Source organism: Xenopus laevis, chromosome 9_10L, assembly GCF_017654675.1.
Source record: "Xenopus laevis strain J_2021 chromosome 9_10L, Xenopus_laevis_v10.1, whole genome shotgun sequence".
NCBI lineage: Eukaryota > Metazoa > Chordata > Amphibia > Anura > Pipidae > Xenopus > Xenopus laevis.
Window position 1 is genome coordinate 16114229 of NC_054387.1, and position 25970 is coordinate 16140198.

Below are 25970 nucleotides of genomic sequence, written 5' to 3' on the forward strand. Positions count from 1 at the left end.
CGACTCGCTCTCCCATCCATTCTACTATCTAACGTCTGCTCGATAGAAAATAAAATGGACTACATTCGACTCCAGCGAGCTACCCAGCATGAATTCAGAGACTGCTTCATGTTCATATTCACGGAGACATGGCTCAGTGAAAGAGTCCCGGATGCCGCCATTCAGCTGGATGGGCTAGTCGTGGTTCGAGCTGACAGAGTCGCTGCTCTGAGCGGTAAGAATCGCGGGTGGTGGTCTTTGTGTTTATATCAACACGAAATGGTGCAGGAACTCTGCGCTTGTGTCCAGCCACTGCTCACTGCTGGTGGAGTTTGTTGTTATGAAGTGCAGACCCTTTTATTTACCCCGTGAGATTGCCTCCATTCATATTATTGGAGTTTTCATTCCTCCCAGCGCGAACACCAAAGATGCGCTCTGGAAGCTGTACAGAGCTATCACGACTTACAAAACACTGATGGACTGATTATCATCGCTGGAGATTTTAACCATGCGAATCTCAGGTCAGTGCTGCCTAAATTCCATCAGCATGTGAAATTTGCTACGAGAGTGCCAAACACGCTGGATCAGGTTGACACAAATATTTCCAGTGCGTACCGAGCAGAGCCCCGTCCACACTTCGGATACTCAGACCACATTTCTGTTAGGCTAATTCCAGCATACAGACCACTCGTCAGGCACTCTAAACCGGTTCTGAAGCAGGTGAAAACATGGCCAGCAGGAGCCATGACTGTTCTTCAGGACTGTTTTGATTGCACTGACTGCAACATGTTAAGGGAGGCTGTAACCTACAGCGACTACATCAACTTTGTTGAGTATATGTCATCTGTAATCAGCTACATCACTACATCAAATTGCATTGATGATGTCACTGTCTCCAAGTGCATCACTACACACCTCAACCAGAAGCCGTGGTTCACTGAAGAGGTACTTGTGTTACTGAGCGCCCAAGACTCTGCTTTCAGGGAAGGTGACGAAGTCGCCCTAAAAACATCGAGAGCCAAACTTTCCCATGCCATCAGAGTAGCTAAGCGCGCATACACTCAGAGAATACACAGCTTCTTCCAGGAGAGCCCTAAGAGAGATTAGAAACTTAAATACGGATATCTGACCTCACAAATAATGTTTTTCTAGGAAAGAAGCAGAAATGAAAAAGGTTTTACAAAGGCTTCAATGAAATTAAAAGACTAATTACACAGTTAATTATACTGCCGCCATCAACAGCACATGAAGTTAATTTCAACTTGAACTTAGCATTCTTACCATTAATTATCCATTCATGTTAAGAATCACCAAATGCATTTGGTAGAAGTTCAGTGAGTTTGTTCTGTAAATGACCAATAACCTTGGCTGAGGGATACTGGCTCACATTACAGTATTATCTGATTGTACTGATTCTCTGGAGATTGTGGTCACAGCAGTGCTAGTGAGGTGTAGCATTAATTGGTCATACAGGAGCTTCTATATGCTAGTGCAGCTTAAAGGAGAATTCAACCCCCTAGGTTCAAATGCATAGGCTGCCCTCCCTCCCCCCCCCCCCCCGTCAGGGAAGTGCCCCTAACTTGTTACTTACCCCTCCTTGTAGGTCCTCCAGCGGAGTTCACGGCAGCCATCTTCTCCCGAGCGCTCTTCTTCCTCTATTCAGCGGCGTTTGGTGACGCATGCGCAGGAGGAGGCATTTACTGGTATGCATCGAAAGTCACGAAGAAAAAAAAAAGAAATCGGAAACTTTGTGATTTTCGCCCGAAAGTCACGAAGTTTCCGATTGCGCATTAGATCCTTACCGGTAAATGCCTCCTACTGCGCTGAATACAGGAAGAAGAGCGCTCGGGTGAAGATGGCTGACGTGAACTCCGGTGGAGAGGACCTACAAGGAGGGGTAGGTAACAAGTTAGGAGCATTTGCCCGGGGGGAGGATGGATTTTTGCACCTAGGGGTTGAATTCTCCTTTAAAGGACAAGTTCAGTGTAAAAATAAAAACTGGGTAAATAGGCTGTGCAAAATAAAATGTTTCTAATATAGTTAGTTAGGCAAAAATGTAATTTATAAAGGCTGTCTAACAGAACAGAACAGTACTTCCTGTTTTTCAGCTCTCTAACTCTGAGTTAGTCAGTGACTATAAGAGGGGCCACATGGGACATAACTGTTCAGTGAGTTTGCAATTGATCCTCAGCATTCAGCTCAGATTCAAAATCAACAGTTATGATCCATGCCCCCCCAAGTCACTGCCTGATAACCAATCAGAGGAAACTAAGAGAGGAAGTAGTGTTCTGGCTATTATGTTACACATCCATTCACTCCAGTCTTTATACATTAAATATTTGGCTAACTACCGTATATACTCGCGTATAAGCCGAGTTTTTCAGCACCCAAAATAAGCTGAAAAACGCTGCCTCGGCTTATACGCGGGTCAGTTAAAAAAAACATTACCTACCGGTATTTCACTGATGCGCCATACGCGATGCGATCGTCTTCCCTGCGGCTGCTCTTCCCTGCGGCTGCTCTTCCGTGCGGCTGGGCTTCCGTGCGGCTGGGCTTCCGTGCGGCTGGGCTATGGTCACAGCAGGCTGTTAAAAGAATGTGCTTGTTACCGGTAAATGGAGAGATGGTAGTGGCTCAGAGAACAGGTAGCCAGCATTTGAGAGCAGGACAAACAGCTAGCTAGAAAAATATACCGTACGGTAATACAAATGCACTATAATGTCGTGCGGCTGGGCTAAAAAAGTTAAAAAAAACATTACCTACCGGTATTTCACTGATGCGCCATACGCGATGCGCGATCCTCTTCGCGATCCTCTTCCCTGCGGCTGCTCTTCCCTGCGGCTGCTCTTCCCTGCGGCTGCTCTTCCGTGCGGCTGGGCTTCTGGCAGCTGCGCTTCTGTGTGGCTTCTGTGTGGCTGCTCTTTCTGACCTGCAGCCGTCCAGGTACCGTCATCCTTAAAACAGGGGTGCCCAGTAGATCCCAGTAGGAGTGTTGCAGGACGGGAAGTCACAAGTCTCACGAGATGAGACAGAACAGTAAGCTGGCCTACGATTGGTAGCATGTACAGTACTCAGGGACTGCCTTCTGGGGGTTTCACATTTCTCAGCACCCTCTCATTTTAAAAACATTGAGCACAGCTAACATTTCAAAAACATTTAACCCACTCATGCCTCAATTTTTGATTATTGAAACTTACCAGTAGCTGCTGCATTTCTCACCCTAGGCTTATACGCGAGTCAATAAGTTTTCCCAGTTTTTGTAGGTAAAATTAGGTACCTCGGCTTATACACGGGTCGGCTTATACACGAGTATATACGGTAACTATATTAGAAACATTTTTCATTTTGTACAGCCTGTCTATTTACCCAGTTTTTATTTTTACACTGAACTGTAACTTTAAGCAGTAATGTGCTTCCAAGCAGAGCACTGCAAATGGAATGACAATAACATTATAACCTGTAGTTCAGCTGGAAGGACTCCTTGGGAATGTGCCAGTGCTTAATGCAACACTTCTACCTTAGCCAAGGCTGCGCACAGATCACTACCTAGGGAGTGCACTATTTCAGTTACACAAGTTTAAATGTTATGGCTGCTGTGCATGTGGCATGTAGCATTAATAAAACAAGATACGTATACAATAGCTGCTTTAAGGGTTTGGGTAGCTGGGATCAGTTTTCTGGGGGTAACACAGCCCACGGCACAAGCACAACTCTTGAGAGTATAGTCTCTTTTTAGCAGTTTATTTTCTCTTGCAGCAAAATAAACAAAACAAACAATTCAAAATAAAATCCTTGCCACTTAATGGACTTCTAAGTCAGTTTTCCTAACTACCCAGGAGAAGGCATACCGCCTGTCTTCCCAAAACAGAGAACATACAGGAATATACAAAATCCCAAACCTTTTGGTGATTTCAATCGCTCTCACACAGGCAGCTTTCCTGTATCTTTTCCCCAGCCAGGAACTCTCCACTCTGGCTTGAGCTGCCTTTTTAATTAACCACCTGAGATACCTCAGGACAACTCAAAACACCCGGGCTGGACTAGCAGTCCCAGAACCACTCTGTTAGGAACCTGGGGTAAAAAAGCTCCATCCTGGACTTTCCCCGTGATCCTAGTTGTGACCTCACCACACTGCATACAGAGCAAATATACAGTAACAGCCTCCCTTCATAAGCGGACACCACTGAGCTACTAAACCAGCTGTACAGTTTTACAGGCCTGTGCCATGGCACAAATAATCATTGTCAGCGTTCGTCCTATTATTTTAACATGCAACAGACCGTATTTATTTTTGTAGACTCGCTCCAGAAAAATGGACTCTTTCACAAAACAGTCTCTGAAATCAGTTCAGCACCATCTGACGTCTTTGGGTACGCAGGTCCGAGACTTCAGGTTGGTAAAGATCCATTTTCTTTCAGTGTTTACAGAAGAAGTCTTGTTTTTTCCTTGCATAATTAGAACCCTTTCTGTCCTAGGATAAAGGGCCTGGACCAGTTCCAACAAACCATCATAGAAGAGATTGAAAAGTTTGAAAACGATTCTCAGGCACTGAAAAATATGGAAAAGGAATTTACAGTAGGAATTTTATAAAGACATAAATGTTCTTATGCTTAGCTTCCTGATGTCATAGTATGTTTCTTGCCTGGCCATCAGATTCAAAGAACATGAGATACCTTGCCAGAGTGTGTTCCACCAAAACAGTTACTTATATATTCTATGCATCTCCTTCCCATATGTATAAATACAAATATAAAGCGAAGGAATTTTCTGGGCACACACAATATGTCACCTCCCACCCATATAAATAAATTTAGAATAAAAAGAGAAGGAATGTTCTGGGCACCCAATAAGCTATACCCTCATGCTGTACTGTCTAAGGGAAACAATATGGCACCTCCTTCCCATATGTATAAATACAAATATACAGGGTAGGAATGTTCTGGGCACACAATAAGCTATACCCTCATACTGTACTGTCTAAGGGAAATAATATGGCACCTCCTTCCCATATGTATAAATACAAATATACAGAGAAGGAATGTTCTGGGCACACAATAAGCTATACCCTCATACTGTACTGTCTAAGGGAAATAATATGGCACCTCCTTCCCATATGTATAAATACAAATATACAGAGAAGGAATGTTCTGGGCACACAATAAGCTATACCCTCATACTGTATTGTCTAAGGGAAACAATAGGGCACCTCCTTCCCATATGTATAAATACAAATATACAGAGAAGGAGTGTTCTGGGCACAAAATTAGCTATACCCTCATACTGTACTGTCTAAAGGAAACAATATGGCACCTCCTTCCCATATGTATAAATACAAATATACAGAGAAGGAATGTTCTGGGCACACAATAAGCTATACCCTCATATTGTACTGTCTAAGGGAAACAATATGGCAACTCCTTCCCATATGTATAAATACAAATATACAGAGAAGGAATGTTCTGGGCACACAATAAGCTATACACTCATACTGTACTGTGTAAGAGAAACAATATGGCACCTCCTTCCCATATGTATAAATACAAATATACAGAGAAGGAATGTTCTGGGCACACAATAAGCTATACCCGCATACTGTACTGTCTAAGGGAAACAATATGGCACCTCCTTCCCATATGTATAAATACAAATATACAGAGAAGGAATGTTCTGGGCACACAATAAGCTTTACCCTCATACTGTACTGTGTAAGAGAAACAATATGGCACCTCCTTCCCATATGTATAAATACAAATATACAGAGAAGGAATGTTCTGGGCACACAATAAGCTATACCCTCATATTGTACTGTCTAAGGGAAACAATATGGCAACTCCTTCCCATATGTATAAATACAAATATACAGAGAAGGAATGTTCTGGGCACACAATAAGCTATACACTCATACTGTACTGTGTAAGAGAAACAATATGGCACCTCCTTCCCATATGTATAAATACAAATATACAGAGAAGGAATGTTCTGGGCACACAATAAGCTATACCCGCATACTGTACTGTCTAAGGGAAACAATATGGCACCTCCTTCCCATATGTATAAATACAAATATACAGAGAAGGAATGTTCTGGGCACACAATAAGCTTTACCCTCATACTGTACTGTCTAAGAGAAACAATATGGCACCTCCTTCCCATATGTATAAATACAAATATACAGAGAAGGAATGTCGTGGGCACACAATAAGCTATACCCTCATACTGTACTGTCTAAGGGAAACAATAGGGCACCTCCTTCCCATATGTATAAATATAAAGAGAAAGAATGTTCTGGGCACATGCTTAGCTATACCCTTATACTGTAATTCATATTCCCAAATGGTCCTAACACTACAATTGCAGCATGCAACATCTTCCATTGAGATCCCAATGACCTTATAATGTACATTCTAAGGGAAACAACATGGCAGCTCCTAAAATACAAATATACAGAGAATGAATGTTGTGGACACACAAAAAGTTATACCTTCGTACTTCACTGTCTAAAGGAATTAATATAGCAGTTCCTACCCATATGTATATATACAAATATATTCTGTGCATGTGACACTGCCTGACCATGACAAGATGGAATCCCATTATATTATAGACATTTTTTGCCCTTGAACCACTGTTTGATCAAGAGCAATTCACGGTGTATAATTCACACAGCCCACATCCCTCATGTTACACGCATGATTATTAATTGGCCTCGCTGAGAACAGGAATACTGCCTTCCAGGTTATTTACTTTCCATAGGAGATTACTATCAGAGTCTTCTTAATCATTACTCTTGTTTTTCAGGCTTTCTGGAAAAAGCAAATGCAAGTGCTCAGCGCATATCACCAGAATGAAGAGAAGAGGTAAGCGAACAGAGTTTCTTTAAACAATCAGAGCACACGACTATGTGGGTGCTCATTGTACAAATAACTATCACTATAAATGAGGTGATTTGTTTCTTGAAAGACTGAATAAAACCTAATTTTGTTTCTTATAGAATTCATCAACTCAGATCCTTATTTGAGAATAACACATTTCAGAATGTGGAATACGAGGAAGGCATTTTTAATTCCGAGGTATCGTTTGTAGAGGTTCCAGATTTCAAAATGTATTTCGCAGCCATTGAAATACTGTGTCTTCAGAACTATATAAAAAGTTTTTTTTACTGAACAAATAACATTTGTTTAACAACTGGGTTACCTCTAAGTTAGGGATATTGGTTTAAAGTCTAGTGGTGCACAAGCTGAATACAGTTTGTTCTTCTTGCATTCATATGGATTTCTTGCCACGGTCTACAAACTATTTATGAATAAGGTAACCATAATATGAGACTACGATTACCAAATTAAACTGTAAGCTCCACTGGGACAGGAACTTTGATTGCTGATTTAAGGAGAACTAAAGTTTAACTATATACGTGGCTAGAAATGTTTTATATTATGTTTTGTGCTTCTGTATCAGCCCAAGGCAACCTCAGCCCTTTAGAAGTAAAGATCTGTGTCTCCAAAGATGCCCCAGTAGCTTCCCAACTTCTTTTCTGCTGATTCACTGCACATGCTCTGTGCTGCTGTCCCTTACTCAGCTTAGGGACCCACTCACAATCTACATTACACATTATAATATAAGGCTGATTAGTAATTAATACAGATAATTACTACATGGCAGCACAGAAACCAGTGTAATTAGCATTAGAATTTAATAATCAGTCCTGTAGCGTCAGCTGATATTACAGACCTGCCATATTTTCTGCTGGATAATTTGCGACAGCCCCTAAGCTTATCTTCTCAACAGCTGCTCAGAGCCCACTGAGCATGTGAGTGTCACAGACACTTTCCAAGATGGTGACCTCCTATGATAAGTTTTCAATCCTGGATCATTTCTCCAGCTGAAACTTTAGGCTGGTGCAATAAATTCAGTATGTAAAATATGGCATTCATAACCATATTCATTTTTAGGGTTTAGTTCTCCTTTATATACTGTCTGTAAAATGATGGGTAATATCGCTGCTGTATAAGAAATTGATCACTTCCCCCCTCCGTGGTTTTTATTTATTTTTATTAGATGCATCTTATGAAAGACGACATGAAGCAGTTTCAAGAACGACTTCTAAAAGAAATGGTAATTTAATGCTTTGGCCTGTTTCACGTGCCATATTAAAGCCACAGCAGTTTCTACACAAGTTGCCATTAGGATCTGCCACATTTTTTCCTGCTCTCTTCTACAGCATATTCTGCAGTGCAGCATTACGAAATGCATATGTGCTCCACTGCATGTAGGCACTTAACTCCTCATAGAAGCAGATCTGCTGCACAAACAGCAGGTGGCTCATAGCTGCAAATTCTTACTGTTGTTGCATAGACTTTCAACTCCCAGTAGAGTGCAGCCATATCCACGTGTTCCTGAGATATGAGGATCCCTTCCCATCAACAGTTTTGGCTTACTTTATGGCGTTAAAAAGTAGTCGCACGCTAGGGAAATATGTAGCTGGTTCCATATGCTTCATTAAAATCTTGCCAACACCTGCCCTTATAGCCCGGTTGATAAAACATGGAGATTTCATTGGCTCAAACTTAGCAGTTTGGAACATTAAAGTGATCCTGTCATGATTCTTATGGTGTAGTTTTTAATTCTAAATTACACTGTTTACACTGCAAATAATTCACTCTATAATATAAAATGTCATACTGTAAAAATGTTGGAATAAACAGCTTCAAAGCAGTATTTTCAAACTGCATGTGTTTTTTTATACACTTGAAAAAGGGTTTCACCCGAAACATGTAGGGGCCGATTCACTAACTTCGAGTGAAGGATTCGAAGTAAAAAAACTTCGAATTTTTGTGCTCCTCGACTATCGAATGAGTAGAATGATTCGAATAGATTGAGCGCAAAAACGCTGCGACTATTCGCCATTCGATAGTCGAAGTACTGGATCGAGCGCAAAAACGCTGCGACTATTCGCCCATTCGATAGTCGAAGTACTGTCTCTTTTAAAAATACTTCGACTGCCTACTTCGCCACCTAAAACCTACCGAATTGCTTTAAAAGCCTATGGGGAAGTCCCATAGGCTCGTTTTCCAAGTTTTTGATCGAATAAAAAGGCATTCGATCGAATGAAAATCCTTCAAGCGAATATTCGATCAAGCGCCTATTCACCTGGCGAATAATCGCCAATTCGACTATTCACCAGCGCGTAAATTCGCCCGAATTGCTTATTCGATTTTATTCCCCAGTCGAATTTCGAGGGATTTAACCCCTCGAAATTCGACCCTTGATGAATTTGCCCCGTAGTGTGTTGCACTGCTAATAAAAAAAACCATGCAGTTTGAAAATACTGCTTTGAAGCTGTTTATTCCAACATTTTTACAGTATCTTATACCTTTTGGGAGTGTGACACAGGCTCCTAGGAATTCACAGCGATACACTTTTTGAACTTATACGCTGGGACCAGCAATTTGTCTTATATAAAATTTCATTCCTGAACCAGCAAGTGTATTTTTTTTTTAGTTGTAATATTGGTGTGTAGGTGCATCTCAAGTCATTTTGCCTGGTCATGTGCTTTCAGAAAGAGCCAGCACTTTACAGTGGAACAAGCCTGCAGTGGAATTAAAAATAGGCCCTAGAATTTCAAGTACACAGAAGTGTAAATAGTCTACCAAGAGCCCACCAAATAGTGACTGTCTGTGGCATCTTAAAGCAGCCCCTCTGGAATTTGCCAGAAACCACAGATTGCCAGTCCAGGCCTTTGGTGGAACTGCTTTCTGGCAGGCTGTTGTTTCTCCTACTCAATGTAACTGAATGTGTCACAGTGGGACCTGGATTTTACTATTGAGTGATGTTCTTATATCTACCAGGTAGCTGTTATCTGGTTACCATCCCATTGTTCTGTTGTTAGGCTGCTGGGGGGGTGATATCGCTCCAACTTGCAGTACACGGGGAGCAGACAAACCAAAAATATTTTGGAACAGGCACTCAAATGAAGACAATCTTCCACCAGGCAGTTGAATCAAAGTAAATCAATTTATTGCGTCCACAGCCTTATGCGTTTCGTGTTACAAACATTTAGGGGCAGATTTATCAAGGGTCGAATTCGAAATTTTCGAGTTTTATTTATGGTCAAAACTGTCAAATTCAACTCGGGAGTTATTCAAATTTGATTTGTTTTTTTTAAATAATTAGATTTTTGAGATTTATCATATTATGGCCCTTTAAGAACTCAAATTCGGCTATTCGCCACCTAAAACCTGCCGAATTGCTGTTTAAGTCAATGGGAGACGTCCAGGGATCAATTTGGAGTTGTTTGCAGCCTTCCTGAATCGAGTTTTTTTAAATTCAAATCAAATTCAATTCGAGTTTTCGGGTCAATTCTATGCATCCAACTTTTAAAAATTAGATTTTATACATAGATTTCAATTGGTCGAATTTTGAGTTCATGGGAGTTTATGGGTGTTTTAAAAATATAATAAAGTGCCTCCCGGTCATGACTAAGCGTTTGTAACACAAAACGCATAAGGCTGTGGACACAATAAATTGCTTTACTTTTACAATCAGAGGATTTTGTTGGGCACAGACAGTGTTTGAACTTTGATGCAAACAATTCTTGGCCCTAAGGTTGCCACCTCACTCCTTTAAAACTGAACACAAATGAAATACACAGCCTGCATGGCTAATTAGAAATTCATTTACATGCATGCTGCAGACTGAACTGATTTATGTGCAGCCATGCATCTAAATTAATTAATAATTAGCCGTGCAGGCTGTGTATTTCATAGGTGTTCAGTTTTAAAGGGGTGAAGTGGCAACCCTAGCTGCCGCCCTCTTTCAAGAGCTAATGTGGCATTGAGTGTGGCAATCATATGAATGTTTCATTACAACAGCAAGAAGAGGAGCTACACAGTGTGCGGAGGGGTCTGCAGTCGCTTTTTATGGCTGGAGCAAGGAATCTATAACACAAGGCCTACAAAACCCATCAGGTTTAATTTTGCTTTCCTGAATCTGATTGTACAATGACATTGGCCCGTTGGCCTCCTCTCGTGTAAAATGTTACTGTTTGTTTCACATTTTATTGTTCTCTCGTGATGCTGTTACCTGTACGATTTTAAACTATTGGCTGATTAATTATTATTACTGTTATTAAATAAACACAAAAAAAAAAAAAACACTTGTCAGACATAAGAAGCTTTACCCATTCATTATTGGTTATATTCCAATTCTGTGTTGTACCAGAACCAGTCACCCAAATAAGATTCTGATTTAAATATTTAAATACTTAAAGGGGTGGTTCACCTTTAAGTTATCTTTTAGTATGTTATAGTATGGCTAATACTACACAACTTTTCAGTTGACCTTCATTATTTTTTTTTTATAGTTTTTCAAATATTCGACTTCTTCATCTAACTCTTTTTCAGCTTTTAGATGGGGGGGTCACTGACCCCATCTAAAAACAAATCCACTGTAAGGCTACAAATGTATTGTTATTGCCACTTTTTTTTCTATTCAGGCCCACTCCTATTCATATTCCAGTCATTTATTCAAATCAGTGCATGGTTGTTCGGGTAATTTGGACCCTAGCAACCAGTCTGCTGAAAATGCAAATTGGAGAACTGCTGAATAAAAGCCACAATTAATAATTAATGAAACCCAATTGCAAACTGTGCCAGAATATCACTCTCTATGTTATACTAAAAGTTAAAGGGGTTGTTCACCTTCAAACAACTAGTTGGTTTCAGATAGATCACCAGAAATAACGACTTTTTCCAATGACTTTCTATTTTCTATGTGTGACGGTTTTTCTAATATTGAAGTGTAAAGTGTAATTTCTCTCCTTCTGAAGCAGCTCTGGGAGGGGGGGGTCGCCGATCCTGTAAACTGTTCTAAATGGATACATTTAGTTGATACATTTCTTATCTTTGTCCCTGCTGAGCAGAATCTCTGGGTTTCATTACAGGCAGCTGTTAGACTTGATACAATTGTTGCTAATACTCCAGAGATGCTGCTGAGAAATGGATCAACTCAATGTTGCAAAATTGTAACAGTTCAGAGTCTGCACCTGAATTACTGAGCTGCCAGACTCAAACATCACAGACACAAACATTCAACTTTACACTTAGATTTTGGAAAAAACGTAAAAGATAAATAATGGAAAGTATTTGAAAAAAGTCTTTGTTTCTGGGGAACAATCTAAAAACAACTGAATTGAAAAAACTGTTTGGAAGGTGAACAACCCCTTTAATGTAAAGGTGAACAACCCCTTCAAGGAGATTAGTGCTCCTACATGGAGACTCAGAAATAAGTGTTCTATTTTATTTCATCTATACCAATTGCTGGCTTTTGCTTTTACTATTTTCTACACATGTTCATATTGAAACTGAGTTACACAATTATTTAGTAGCAAAATACATACTTACCAATGCCTTGTTAACAAAAACCTTACACAGATGTTTAAAATAAAGATGTGGCATGTTATTAAATATTTCACTAGTGTTTTGTCGTGCGCAATATTCTATTCTCGTAGGTAATCCACACAAATAACATAATTTAAATACAATTGAATTCATAAAGGGTAACTATATGGTATATATTTACCTTAGGAGAATAGCAATGCTGGGATACTTTTATGGTATCTCCCAGGCTATAAGCAAACTTAGGGGGCTGTTCCTGCTGAATTGTGCTTAGTACAGGGGAATACCTATGCTGCCATCGTTTTATGGTATATCTCTGTACAGACTATGAGCAAACTTAGGGACTGTTCCTGCTGAATTGTGCTTAGTACGGGGGAATACCTATGCTGCCATAGTTTTATGGTATCTCTCTGTACAGGCTATGAGTAAACTTAGGGGCTGTTCCTGCTGAACTGTGCTTATTACAGGGGAATACTTATGCTGCCATAGTTTTATGGTATCTCTCTGTACAGGCTATGAGCAAACTTAGGGGGCTGTTCCTGCTGAATTGTGCTTAGTACAGGGGAATACCTATGCTGCCATAGTTTTATGGTATCTCTCTGTACAGGCTATGAGCAAACTTAGGGGGCTGTTCCTGCTGAATTGTGCTTAGTACAGGGGAATACCTATGCTGCCATAGTTTTATGGTATCACTCTGTACAGACTATGAGCAAACTTTGAGTGCTGTTGCTTCTGAATTGTGCCTAGTACAACAAGTGTGCTGCCAAAAAAAGCAACCCTACCCCTTCATATGCTATGTAGCTTTTACCCATACTCTGACTGCTGACTTATTAAACAATTGAATATCACTTACTGCAGAGAAGCGAGGGTTGCATATTAATGGAAAACTTTACCCCCAAAATTAATATTTTAGCAACAGATAGTTTATATCAAATTAAGTGACATATTGCATAATCTCACCAAACTGGTATATATATATTTAAGTAAATATTGCCCTTTTACATGTTTTGCCTTGAACCACCATTTTGTGATGGTCTGTGTGCTGTCTCAGAGATCACCTGACCAGAAATACTGCAGCTCTAATTGTAACAGGAAGAAGTGTGGAAGCAAAAGACAAAACTCTGTCTGTTAATTGGCTCATGTGACCTAACATGTATGGTTTGTTTCTGTGCACTGTGAATCATACGATCCCAGGGGGCGGCCCTTATTTTTTACCCAATGGCACATAATGCTAAAAAAGTATATTATAATTAAAATGGTTTATTTACATGAAGCAGGGTTTTACATACAGTATGAGCTGTTGTATGCAATATATTTTTATAGAGACCTACATTGTTTGGGGGGGAATAGTTAGGGTTGCCAGCTGGTCGGTATTTTACTGGCCTGTAAAAATGAGGGTTGATCCGAATGTTATTAATAGGGAAAAAAGATAAATATATTGGAAGGCCGGTATTTTTTTCCAGAAAAGGTGGCAACCCTAGGTATAGTTTACCTTTAAAGCAGTGGCTTTTGGGGTAATAAAAACACCAGTTGTTTGCAGCAAGTTTTAGTTGTTTTTTTTTTTTAATAAGATAAACTTAACAGGAAAATGTATTTTTTTTTTTTCAATAAGACATCATAAAAATAAAAGAAACCAAAATATAAAACATGAAAATATCTTGCCTCAGCATGAACTCGAAGACTTACAAATAAAACCGTGATCAGACTGACATGTCTGTGTAATACTGTATGAGGTGCCGGCTGCGTGTCCGTTATGATGTCGCCTTAGTAAAGCCCCATACATGCACAGCCTCCTGCTGCAATACACCGCTTTAAACAAGTCATAGTCCATCCAGTCTCTAGCAACAACCCCCGGGATATTTTGCGCTCGTTTCTCTCCCTGCGTGGGAGCTGCTCTGTCCCCCAGTGTATGACGTGACCTCATTGCTTCTGTCACATATCCGGACGTGTCATAGACAATCCCGTTGCGCTGCCCCAACAACCGCTCTCCGCAGAATTTTCAGAGCACCATGCGCTGAATTCAGCACTGCCCATCACTGCTCCTGAAGGAACATGTTCAGCAGATTTATCGAAACGTACCGCCTTTTCTTCTCGCAAGGAAATGGTTACGGTCTGTGGTATCTGAAAGAGAAGCAGACAGAGTCAGAATGCTAAGCCAGCCTGTTTTATATTGCATCATATAAGTATATCCTACACCTGCAGACTAAACTTAGGGGCAGATTTATCAAGGGTCGAATTTTTAAATTTGAATTTTTGAGTTTATTTTAGTGTAATTCGACTAGGGAATAGTCCAAATTTGATTTGAATCTAAAAAAAAAAATATAGAATTTTGAAATTTATCATGAACTGTCCCTTTAGGATTTCAAATTCAACTATTCGCCATCCAAATCAATTACAATCAATTTGGAGTAATTTGGTGGACTTTTTTTTTATAGAAACAAGGTTTGTGCTACTGCCACATCATAGTGAATAACTGTGGTACCACTTAATGAATAAGTATTAGATCAAAAATACCAAATAAAGTAAAGAATAAAGGAGAAAACACTCACAGTTCACCTCAGTCCCAAGGTGCAAAATCAAAATTACTGTGTCCAAACGGAATGTGAGGGTCTCCGAAAATAAGAAAACAAATGTAAAAAGTAGAAAATTTATTAGGACATGAAACCTTTTTACATTTGTTTTCTTATTTTCGGAGACCCTCACATTCCGTTTGGACACAGTAATTTGGACTTTTTTTTTCCAGAAATTGAAAAACCTCGAATCGAATTCGTTCAAATTTGCAGCTCGATCCTATTCACCCATTTTTTTAAATAAATTTTGATTGGTCAATTTTTTTTTTCGAATTTCGAGTTTATGGGAGTTTTTAGAAACTCGCATAAACTCGAAATTCGACCCTTAAAGTGGACCTGTCACCCAGACACACAAATCTGTATGATAAAAGTCCTTTTCAAATTAAACATGAAATCCAATTTCTATTTTTTATTAAAGCATTCACAGCTGTTGTAAGCTCATTTAAATATGTCAGCTGTCAATCAAATATTGTCTGCCCCGCCTCTATGCCTTAGAGGCGGGGCAAACAATTACTTTCACTTTCCATTCAGCACTTCCTAGATGTCACTGCTCTCCCCACATTCCCCCGTTCTCTTTACCATTTAATTGTGTAACCAGGACATGGGGATGGACATTGGGTCCCCCATTCTGGTGCACAAACAAGATCATGAGATGATACAAGGCTTGTCTTACTAACAGTGTCCACAAAATGGCTCCTGCCTGCTTGCTATAATTATGTATTCCCAGACTGATGGAAACAAGATTCAAATAATTTATATAGTGTAATTAAAGTGCATTTTGCTTGACTAATGGGATAAAATAGGATTTTGAATACTTTTTTTGGGTGACGTGTCCCCTTTAAAGGAGAGCTAAAGACCAGTAATGTTCCAGGCCTTTGAAGTTGCCCCCATCTTGGATCTTGGCTGGACAGGTTACATATATGTAAGTACCCCCCTATGGATGTTAACACTAAATTTCTCTTGTGCGCCTCCCTACAGGGTCCTCACCTGGTCAAGTGTTTGCTCGACGCATGCACTTCCATCTCATTGCTCTTGTACTCGTTCAGCTCTTTGCGTATAGCAGCCTGAAAAGCAACAAATAACAATTCTGTAAATATAAACCAGACCAGCAATAGGGTCAATGACTGATACTGAGAGGTTGATCAATTAGTGAGCCATTTACTGGCATACACACAAATCTACACAAAAGCCATGAATATCTTGTAAATTATATTCTTATAAACGGTGAGTTCTGATGTCATCAGTTATAAACGGTGAGTTCTGATGTCATTTCTGTCACATGACTCACTGAAACTTGTGTATTATAATAAATAAAGTACCCCCAGTTGCAAAATATGAGGATATTAGAAGTTACCTCAGAGTTCCATGACCTGTATAAAAACATATATGGTCATGAAACTCCTCGGTGACTTATAAAATCCTTATATTTTACAAGAGGGGGTACTTTATTCACTATATATAGTCCAGTGAAAGCACTCACGGCATTAGCCATCAAGCATATATCGTTGGGGCATTTATCAAGGATATATATATATATATATATATATAATCTACATTTCCCTATGGGACCAGACTGTAAACTATATAGTGAATAAAGTAGCCCCTATTGTAAAATATAAGGATATTATAAGTTACCGTGGAGTTTCGTGACAATATAAAAATACAAGGCTGAAGGTAACTTCTATTTTACAATAGGGGGTACTTTATTCACTATATAGTTTACAGCCTTTGGTCTCGTGCTTTTACATGGTCACATAACTCCTCAGTGACATAATATCTTTATAAATTACAGTAGGGGGTACATTATCCACTATATATATTCTAGTTCACTAGCCAAACTTCTAAGCAGCTTCCCTATATACATTGGGAAGTCATGTGGGGGTTATTTTCTAAAGACCAGTTGGGCTTTTTGATGCAAAACTCAATTTTTTCTGGGGGGGTTTTTTTAACTTGAATTTTGGGGGATTTATTAAAGTCCGAAGCTGCAAAAAGTCAGAATCCAAATATCCGCCATCACAGATTGTATATAAATCAATGGGAGTGGTCCCTATCTTATTTGGAAGTTTCTGTGGTCTGCACTGGAATAAGCCCGAAAATCTGGCTTTTTCAGGAAAAAGACCGAAAAAAATCATGAGATTCAGGGAAAAAAAACATACGATTCGGGGTTTCACTCAATTTTATCTTGTTTTTGAACAATCAGATTAAATAGAGCTTTTTTTTAATACTAAATAGCAATCGTGAATTCTAGTTTGGTCTGTTTTTTAAATAATCAGAAAAATTCTGACTTTAGTAAATAACTGTTGGTTTCGGCTCCTAAAAAATACACAGCAAAATCCATCTGATTAACAGAGCTGGAGGAATAGGATAACTGACTTATGCTGGGTGACTAATAGGAGATTAGTCACCCAGCGACAAATCGCTTCTTCTTCGGGCGACTAATCTCCTCGAACTGCCTTCCCACTGGCTAGAATGTAAATCACAGACGGAATGGCAGTCGGATCGCTTCAGCTTTCCAAAATCACAGAAGTTTCCTTGTGAGGCGACTTCGGGAAACGAAACGCTCCGAGTGCCATTCCACTGGTGATTTACACTCTAGTCAGTAGGAAGGCAGTTCGGGAAGATTAGTCGCCCGAAGAAGAAGAAGTGATTTATCGCTGGGTGACTAATCTCCTGAAATAGCAGCATGTGCCCTTACCCTACAGGTGTTATTCACCTTTATATTAACTTTAAGTATGCTGATTTTCTGAGACAATGTTTTTATTGTCTATTATTTGTGGGTTTTTGAGTTATTTAGCTTTTTCTTCAGCCGCTCTCCAGTTTGCTGTTTCAGTAGTCTGGTTGCTAGGGTCCTAATTACCCTAGCAACCATGCATTGATTTGACTACAAGACTCAATATATGAATAGGTGAGGACGGGAATAGAAAGATGAATACTAAAAAGTAGCAATAACTACATTTGTAGCGTTACAGAGCATTTGTTTTTTAGATGGGGTCAGTGACCCCCATTTCAAAGTCAGAAGAAAAAGATAAACTATAAAAAATAAATAATGAAGTCCAATTGAAAAGTTGCTTAGAATTAGCCAATCTATAACATACTGAAAGGTGAACCACCCATTTAAGAAACTTCTCTCAGTCATTCTAATTCATAGTGATTTCTTGAACTTTTTGAAGAATATTCTGTATTCTTTATGCAATAATTGATCAAATAAAGGAATACTGGTTGGCTTTGCACCATTCATATGTAGATTAGGAGCATGGTGTGGGTATATTTATGTGCAAAAGAACAGTGTTCCTCTCACCTTATCAGCTGCAGATAATCTTGTCCAGGGCTTGTCTGCCCTCCTATCATAATCTTGCGCTTTCGCCACCTCCACGTAATCGCTGAACCGTATTAGGATTTTCCTCTCCCTCAGTTCATCCACAGTTGGCCGCTGATTGAGCTGCAGAAACAAAACATCCAAATTCATGTTAAGCGTTGGACTTAAGCACCTAATTCCTTCACATTTCTGAGCCGTGAGGATTTATGTCTGCATGGAAATCGTGTACTTTGTTGGGCTTTTGAGAGTCGCAGGCATTTCGTTGGTGTGTAGAAAACAGAAAAGAATTCGCCAAGCACACCTGTCAACAGCAGGGTTCCAGCAAATGCCATTCTCTGCATAGCTTTGAGCAACTGCCTTCCTAGCCATTCACTTGCACAGTAGGATGGACTGTTCTTAAAGGAAAACTATACCCCTCAAACAATGTAGGTCTCTATAAAAAAGATATTGCATAAAACAGCTCATATGTAAAACCCTTCTTCTTGTAAATAAACCATTTTCATAATAATACACTTTTTAGTAGCAAAAAAAACACCATTTAAAAATGGCTGCCCCCTGGGATTGTATCATTCAATCCCAGGTGCACACAAACAAACCAAAACATGTTAGGTCAAATGGGCCAATTAACAGACAGAGTTCTGTCTTTTGCTTCCACACTTCTTCCTGTTACAGTTAGAGCTGCAGTATATCTGGTCAGGTGATCTCTGAGGCAGCACACAAAATGGGGGTTCAAGGCAAAAGATGTAAAAGAGCAATATTTACTTAAATATATATTCCAGTTTGATAAGATTCTTTAATATGCCATGATGCTCATGTATTCATTTTGGGGGGTATAGTTTTCCTTTAAAGAGGCTGTGCACCTTTAAATTAACTTTTCGTATGCTGTAGAGAGTGATATTCTCAGACAACTTGCAACTGATTTTAATTTTTTTTATCATTTGTGGTTTTTGAGTGATTTAGCTTTTTATTCAGAAGCTGCAGTTTCGGCAACCCGGTTTGCTAGGGTTCAAATGACCCTAGCAACCATGCATTGATTTGAACAAAAGACTGGAATATGAATAGGAGAGGCCTGAATAGAAAGATGAGTAATAAAAAGCAGCACTGACAATACATTTGTAGCCTTAAAGGGCATTTTTTTTAGATGGGGTCAGTGAACCCCCATTTAAAAGCGGGAAAGGGTCAGAAGAAGAAGGCAAATAATTGAAAAACTATATAAAAAAAAAATAATGAAGCCCAATTGAAAGGTTTCTTAGAATTTGCCATTCTATGACATACTAAAGGTTAACTTAAAGTTGAACAACCCCTTTAAATAATACTTGCTATTTTGTCCTTGCCCCCACCCCACCATTAGAGTCCAACCTGCAGCCTGATATCCATCCCCAAAATGAGCTTAACAATGTAGTTCCTATTCTTAGCAACAAACTTTCATTATTTTATTCTTTTAATAGTTTTTTTTAATTTATTGCCTTTCAAATGGGGGTCGCTGACCCGGAAATTATTGCTCTGTAAGGCTAAAGTTTTACTGTCGCTGCTACTTTTTATTCCTTGTCTTCCTATTCAACCCCTCGCCTATTCATATCCTAGTCTCTCATTTAGACCACTGCCTGGTTGCTAGGGTAAATAAGACCCCAGCAACCAGACAGCTTGCTGAAAAATCAAACTGGAGAGCTGCCTGAAAAAACACAAAAATACAAACTGAAGACCAACGACAGATTGTTGCAGAGTATCAATGTCTGTGTTTCATTAAATTTAAAGGTGAGCTACCCCGTCAATTTGTTGCATTGGAATATTTTCTCTGCTTTTCGGGGTCGCTTTTGCACCCCCCTGCAAGATTCCTTCATGGTTACCGGTATATGCAACATTGTGGGATGTTTCATTTTAAAACTGGTACCCAAACATTGTTACAACATCTCACCTTCCTCGTTAGCCTCTGCTTAATCTCTCTTCTCTCCTCTTGCTCCGTCTGGTCATTTCTCTCTGTAAACAAAGACAAACCGATCGTTAGCACTTAAATACAAGTATGGGACCTGTTATCCAGAACGCTCGGGACCTGGGGTTTTCCGGATAACGGATCTTTCCATAATTTGGATCTGCATACCTTAAGTCTACTATAAAATCATGTAACCATTAAATAAAGCCAATAGGCTGGTTTTGCTTCCAATAAGGATTAATTATATCTTAGTTGGGATCAAGTACAAGCTACTGTTTTATTATTACAGAGAAAAAGGAAATAATTTTTAAAAACATTCGGAATATTTGGATAAAATATAGTCACAGGAGACTGCCTTTCCATAATTCGGAGCTTTGTGGATATAATTGCAAAAAAAACAACAAATATTTGCAAGATTTAAAGGAAAAGTAAACCCTCTAAATTTTTCCTTTGCCTTTCTTTTTCACAGTTTCTCCATCAGATCATCAAATCAAGATACAATTATAGATCAGCGGCACAGGGTATGGAAAAAAAAACAAATAACAGAACCTAGTGCAATATTGTTAATATTCAGTGCAGTCGCCAACAACAACTAATCTGTGTGTGTCTTGAACCATAGAAAGTCTATGCACAGATTTTGTGTGTGTTTGTTTTAAAGTGATTTCTACAAGGTGCTATCTCCAAAATAAAACACGATTGCACCTCATTTTAATTTTACCTTTAGAAGCAAGCATTAAAACACTTTGTTTGACTTAATTAGAATTTTATTTTGGAGATAGCACCTTGTAGAAATCACTTTTGCCCTTTAAAACACACACGAAAAATCTGTGCATAGACTCTCTATGGTTCAAGACACACACAGATAAGTGTTGTAACACTTTGGTGACTGCACTGAATATTAACAATATTGCACTAGGTTCTGTTATTTGTTTTTTGCCATAGCCTGTGGCGCTGATCTATAATTGTATCTTGATTTCCTGGATAACAGGTTGCCGGATAACAGATCCCCATACCTGTACCACAATAAATACCCCCAAAAGCCTCCAGCATAGTCATGTGACTTATGTATTTGCTTTCTACTTGGGACATAAAACTAATCCATTTAACGTTGGTGCCCTATTGAATTTGCTCAATTATAAATCTCTGCCCCAGCGAGATGTTTATGTTCGGCTCGATAACATTTAACCTTGTGCGGGTTATTGCCATATATACAGAACGTTCCTGATTTACGCCTGCCTACAGTTTATTGGTATTGGCTAAATCATGGATGACAGCAAGCAAACTGGAGAAATGATTTCATAAATGCCTGTGCATTCCTGTGGATCAGTACCATATATATTGGGATGCATTAGCTGGATAGGAATACAGGGAAAAAAGCAGCTGTGTTCCCTAAACAGCTCTATTAAAGGGGAACTATCACGAAAAATTTAATTTAATATACGCTTCATCATACTGAAATAATAAACTTTCTAAATACAGTGAATTAAATATTCTGATTAATTTCTGAAATAATGAAGTTTATTTTCACTATTCCTTTCTCAGCATGTGTTTCTCTTTGTTCTGTCTTCATGCAGCAGTTGGGTGTCAGATATTCATTGACTGTTAGATCCAATATATCTTATAGGGGGGTTTTCTTTCCTAGCAGATATATTAGAGCTCACTTAAATAACTGATTCCAGTACAAACAAAATCTAACAAAATAACTGCCCTTTGCACAAATTCTGCATGTAGAGAGACATGTGATTTTAATAGAGTGAGCTCTAATACATCTTTTAGGCAAATGGATCCCCCTATAAGATATATTGGATCTAACTGTCAATAATTATCTGACACCCAACTCCTGAATGAAGACAGAATGAAGAGAAACAGATGCTGAGAGAGGAAAAGTGAATATGAACTTGATTATTCCAGAAAGAAATTACAGAATAATTGATTGTATTTAGAGAGTTACTTATTTCAGTATGCTGAAGCTTATATTAAATTTTCATTCTCGCGATAGTTCCCCTTTAAATTCCACAGACATGGCAGGTAAACAGCGGCTGTGCTGTAAACCGTGGGAAGGGGGAGTATTTTGTCTGCAAGGTCTGCCCTTCTCTCAGGTATTGAAATTCCACATTCCGCCTCCGCACTCTAAATACAGCTAAATATAGCTGCTGCTACTGCTGCAGGGAGAGTGGGTGGAATTATTTATTTGCTTTAAGTAACTGCAATGGGTCTTTTCTATTTCTGGTGCTGGCAGTTACTAAATATAGAATCCTGGTCAGTATTACAACTGGGGATGCACCGAATCCACTATTCTGGATTCGGCCAAACCCCCATATCCTTCACGAAAGTTTTGGCCAAATCCTAATTTGCATATGCCAAATCCCATTAGTTGTAATTAGGGATGCACTGAATCCAGGATTCGGTTCAGGATTTGAACTTTTTCAGCAGGATTCGGCCAAATCCTTCTGCCAGGCCAAACCGAATCCTAATTTTCATTTGCATATGTAAATTAGGGGTGGGAAGGGGAAACATTTTTCACTTCCTTGTTTTGTGACAAAAAGTCACGCGTTTTCCCTCCCCGCCCCTAATTTGTATATGCAAATTAGGATTCGGTTCGGCTGAATCCAGATCCTGCTGAAAAAGGCCGAATCCTGGATTCGGTGCATCCCTAATTACAACAAATGGACTTTGGCGGGGAGAGGTTTTACCAACAGTTCAATGTTTGGGTTTTTTGTATCCAAACAAAATAAAATGTCTGTTCACTGATCAATTAATAAGAGATGCCTGCACCCACTCAACCTTACAGTTAGATCTTGGGCATTAAAGCCTCAATAGATGATTCATTTCACATACAGTTTGGTTTAGGGTAAAGATGTTGCATTTACAATTCCAGTCAGTAGCTTCTTGATCAATGACCAGGCTTAAAGGGATTCTGTCATTATTTTTATGATGTCGTTTTTATTTCTAAATGACACTGTTTACACTGCAGATAATTCACTCTACAATATAAAATGTCATTCTTGAACCAGCAAATGTATTTTTTTATTCCTAATATTGGTGTGTAGGTACATCTCAAGTCATTTTCCCTGGTCATGTGCTTTCAGAAAGAGAGTCGAACTGCTTTCTGGCAGGCTTTTGTTTCTCCTCGTCATTGTAACTGAATGTGTCTCAATGGGACCTGGATTTTACTATTGAGTGTTGTTCTTAGATCTACCAGGCAGCTGTTATTTTATGTTAGGGAGCTGCTATTTAGTTACCTTCCCATTGTTCTGTTGTTAGGCTGCTGAGGGGATAGGGAGGGGGTGATATCACTCCAACTTGCAGTAAAGAGTGACTACAGTTTTTCAGAGCACAAGTCACATGACTGGGGGCAACTGGGAAACAGACCATATGTCTAGCCCCATGTCAGATTTCAAAATGAAATATAAAAAAATCTGGTTGCTCTTTTGAGAAACAGATTTCAGTGCAGAATTCTGCTGGAACAGCACTATTAACTGATGCGTTTTGGAAAAAAAAAATTCCCATGAAAAAGTGCCCTTTAAGGCACGTGCTGGGTCATCGTTGCAGGCCCAGATCACTTAAAACCAGATCAAGCAGGAGCAATGATCATGTATACATACAGCTAAAGTGTTGTATAGGAATTAAAAGAAGTAATGAGCCTGTTATTTGAATGACAAGCAGCAAGACTAGGGTTGCCACCTTTTCCTAAAATTTTACAGCTGCTGTTGGGCAGGGTGGATTGTGGTGTCAAAAGGGGCGGGCCATGACGTAAAAGGGGGCAGGGCCGCGTCACGGAGATTTCAAGAAGGAGAATAACGTTTCCAGGCCGAGGGGTCTTTTTAAGGGTATTACAAATTTACCGGCAGCTACATTGCCGGTAAATTTGTTATACCGCCCCCGGCAGGTGTTTTACTGGTTAGGCCAGTAAAATACCGGCCGGGTGGCAACCCTAAGCAGGACAAGGGGGAGTAAAGTGGGGAGTGAATATAATAGCCTGATGAAGGATGACCTTCGGCAAATCTATCACTCTTTCCCTCATATATCTATATAGCCAAACTGTAAATAAGTCAATCAATAACGACAGTAGAAATGCTCTGCACACCATCTCTGCACTGGATATGGTAGAGTCTCCTCTATGATTCTCTATCATCCTACAGCACCACGTTCTCCAGGAATGTATAGGAAATACTCTGCATTTAAAATCCAAGCTTGTCTCCATCACCCATGGCTTTTATAAAAGGCATGTGTAAGGTAGGAATAAAATATGCAAATCTATCATTCCCCCTTGGTGATTTCTTGGTTCAGTTTCACCCCCTCTCAGTATAGAGACATCACGCATGCATTTATTTTCCAGATCCCTCTCCTTCACATAAAGAGCACTGGCTGATCCGATCTTTATGAGCAACAGATTGTCATTAGTCTTGTCTCTGTGCTAAACGGTTTCCAAGAATTCTGTGCTCGTAAAAAGCCATCGTAAGGAGATGAGAAATGCACTCGGAATGAGGCAACATGCAGATGGCTGGGACTGTTTGGAAGAGGTGAAGAGGTCCCTGGCTGTTTAGCAGCTCTCTTGTTGTTGAACTACAGCACTCACGGACAGCCTTCAAATGGATTTTGTAAGTTGTAGTACAACAAAATTAATTATTTCGGACACCCCTGTCTCATGGGTAAACCAACACCATCAAGGGGCCTTGAGCATGACTATAGTGCAATAGAATTTAACACAGTTAGGACCAAATGTCCCTTACAGGGATTATTTAACTTTTTGAACTGTGGATACTTCCATCCCTGTATCCTCTAGAGCAGTGAACCCCAACCAGTAGCTCGTGAGTAACATGTTGCTCTCCAACCCCTTGGATGTTGCTCCCAGTGGCCTCAAAGCAGGTGCTTATTTTTGAATTCCAGGCTTGGAGGCAAGTTTTGGTTGTATCCACACCAGATGCAATGCCAAACAGAATCTCCTGTAGTCTGCCAGTCCACATATAGGCTACCAAATAGCCAATCACAGCCCTTATTTGGCACCCCAAGAACATTTTTCATGCTGGTGTTGCTCCCCAACTCCTTTTTCTTCTCAATGTTGCTCACGGGTTCAAAAGGTTGGGGATCCCTGATCTAGAGGGCTGAGAAAACTGGAGCAGAATTGCGTTCCAAAGATACCTACTTCCAATAACTGTTTGGCAGAGCTGCATCCAGCCTTAAGGTGGCCATACACTATTCGATCCTCTAGTTTGGTGAGGTCGCCAAACAAGCGGATCTCAATCCGATATGCCCACTAACGGCTGGGCGATATCGAGTGAATCCGAACGTTCGGCCCTGCGGATTACAATGGGTCGCAGAACTACATCAACTAGCCGATGTGGTCCTGGATAGCAGAAAAAAATCAAACTTGACTGATCGATATCTGGCCTGATATCGATCGGGAGGACCCATCGGGATCCCCCACACACGGGTAGATGAGCTGCCGAATCGGTGTAAAGGACCATATCGGCAGCTTTAATCTGCCCGTGTATGGCCACCTTTGCATGGGCTCAGCTGAAGAAGACCGCTGCGAACCGAGTTCGTTGGAGGAGTGTCGTTGAGGCCCTATGCTCCCCGCTGGAGCAAACGGACTAAGAAGAAGCTAACCCCCTGAGGAATACAGTAAGTATATTTGCTATTAAGAACTAATGCTGGTTGTGACAAGTGATAAGGATATTAATTAGGGATGCACCGAATCCAGGATTTGGCAGAATCCTTCTGCCTGGCCGAACCAAATCCTAATTTGCATATACACGTAAGGAAATCACGTGACTTTTTGT

The 25970-nt window shown here is 39.8% G+C and overlaps 2 protein-coding genes across 9 annotated transcripts in view; one reads left to right on the forward strand and one right to left on the reverse strand.

Moving 5' to 3' along the window:
- Positions 1-11162, forward strand: part of LOC108700937 (synaptonemal complex protein 2) — a 58396-nt gene extending 47234 nt beyond the window's left edge. For all 6 annotated transcript variants that reach the window (XM_018234988.2, XM_018234990.2, XM_018234991.2 and 3 more), the window contains 6 exons: positions 4277-4371; positions 4455-4554; positions 6778-6836; positions 6971-7049; positions 8035-8091; positions 10848-11162. In XM_018234988.2, coding sequence (XP_018090477.1) covers positions 4277-4371; positions 4455-4554; positions 6778-6836; positions 6971-7049; positions 8035-8091; positions 10848-10919 — 462 coding nt within the window. In that variant the 3' untranslated portion in view covers positions 10920-11162. The remainder of the gene's footprint in view (positions 1-4276; positions 4372-4454; positions 4555-6777; positions 6837-6970; positions 7050-8034; positions 8092-10847) is intronic.
- A 2659-nt stretch (positions 11163-13821) lies between these two features.
- The window catches only part of phactr3.L (phosphatase and actin regulator 3 L homeolog), a 76308-nt gene continuing 64159 nt past the window's right edge, over positions 13822-25970 (reverse strand). For 2 of the 3 annotated variants that reach the window (XM_018234618.2, XM_018234616.2), the window contains 4 exons: positions 20173-20234; positions 18240-18380; positions 15929-16005; positions 13822-14492 (listed from right to left, as the gene is read on the reverse strand). In XM_018234618.2, the coding sequence (XP_018090107.1) occupies positions 14477-14492; positions 15929-16005; positions 18240-18380; positions 20173-20234 (296 nt within the window). In that variant the 3' untranslated portion in view covers positions 13822-14476. 3 annotated transcript variants of the gene reach the window in all.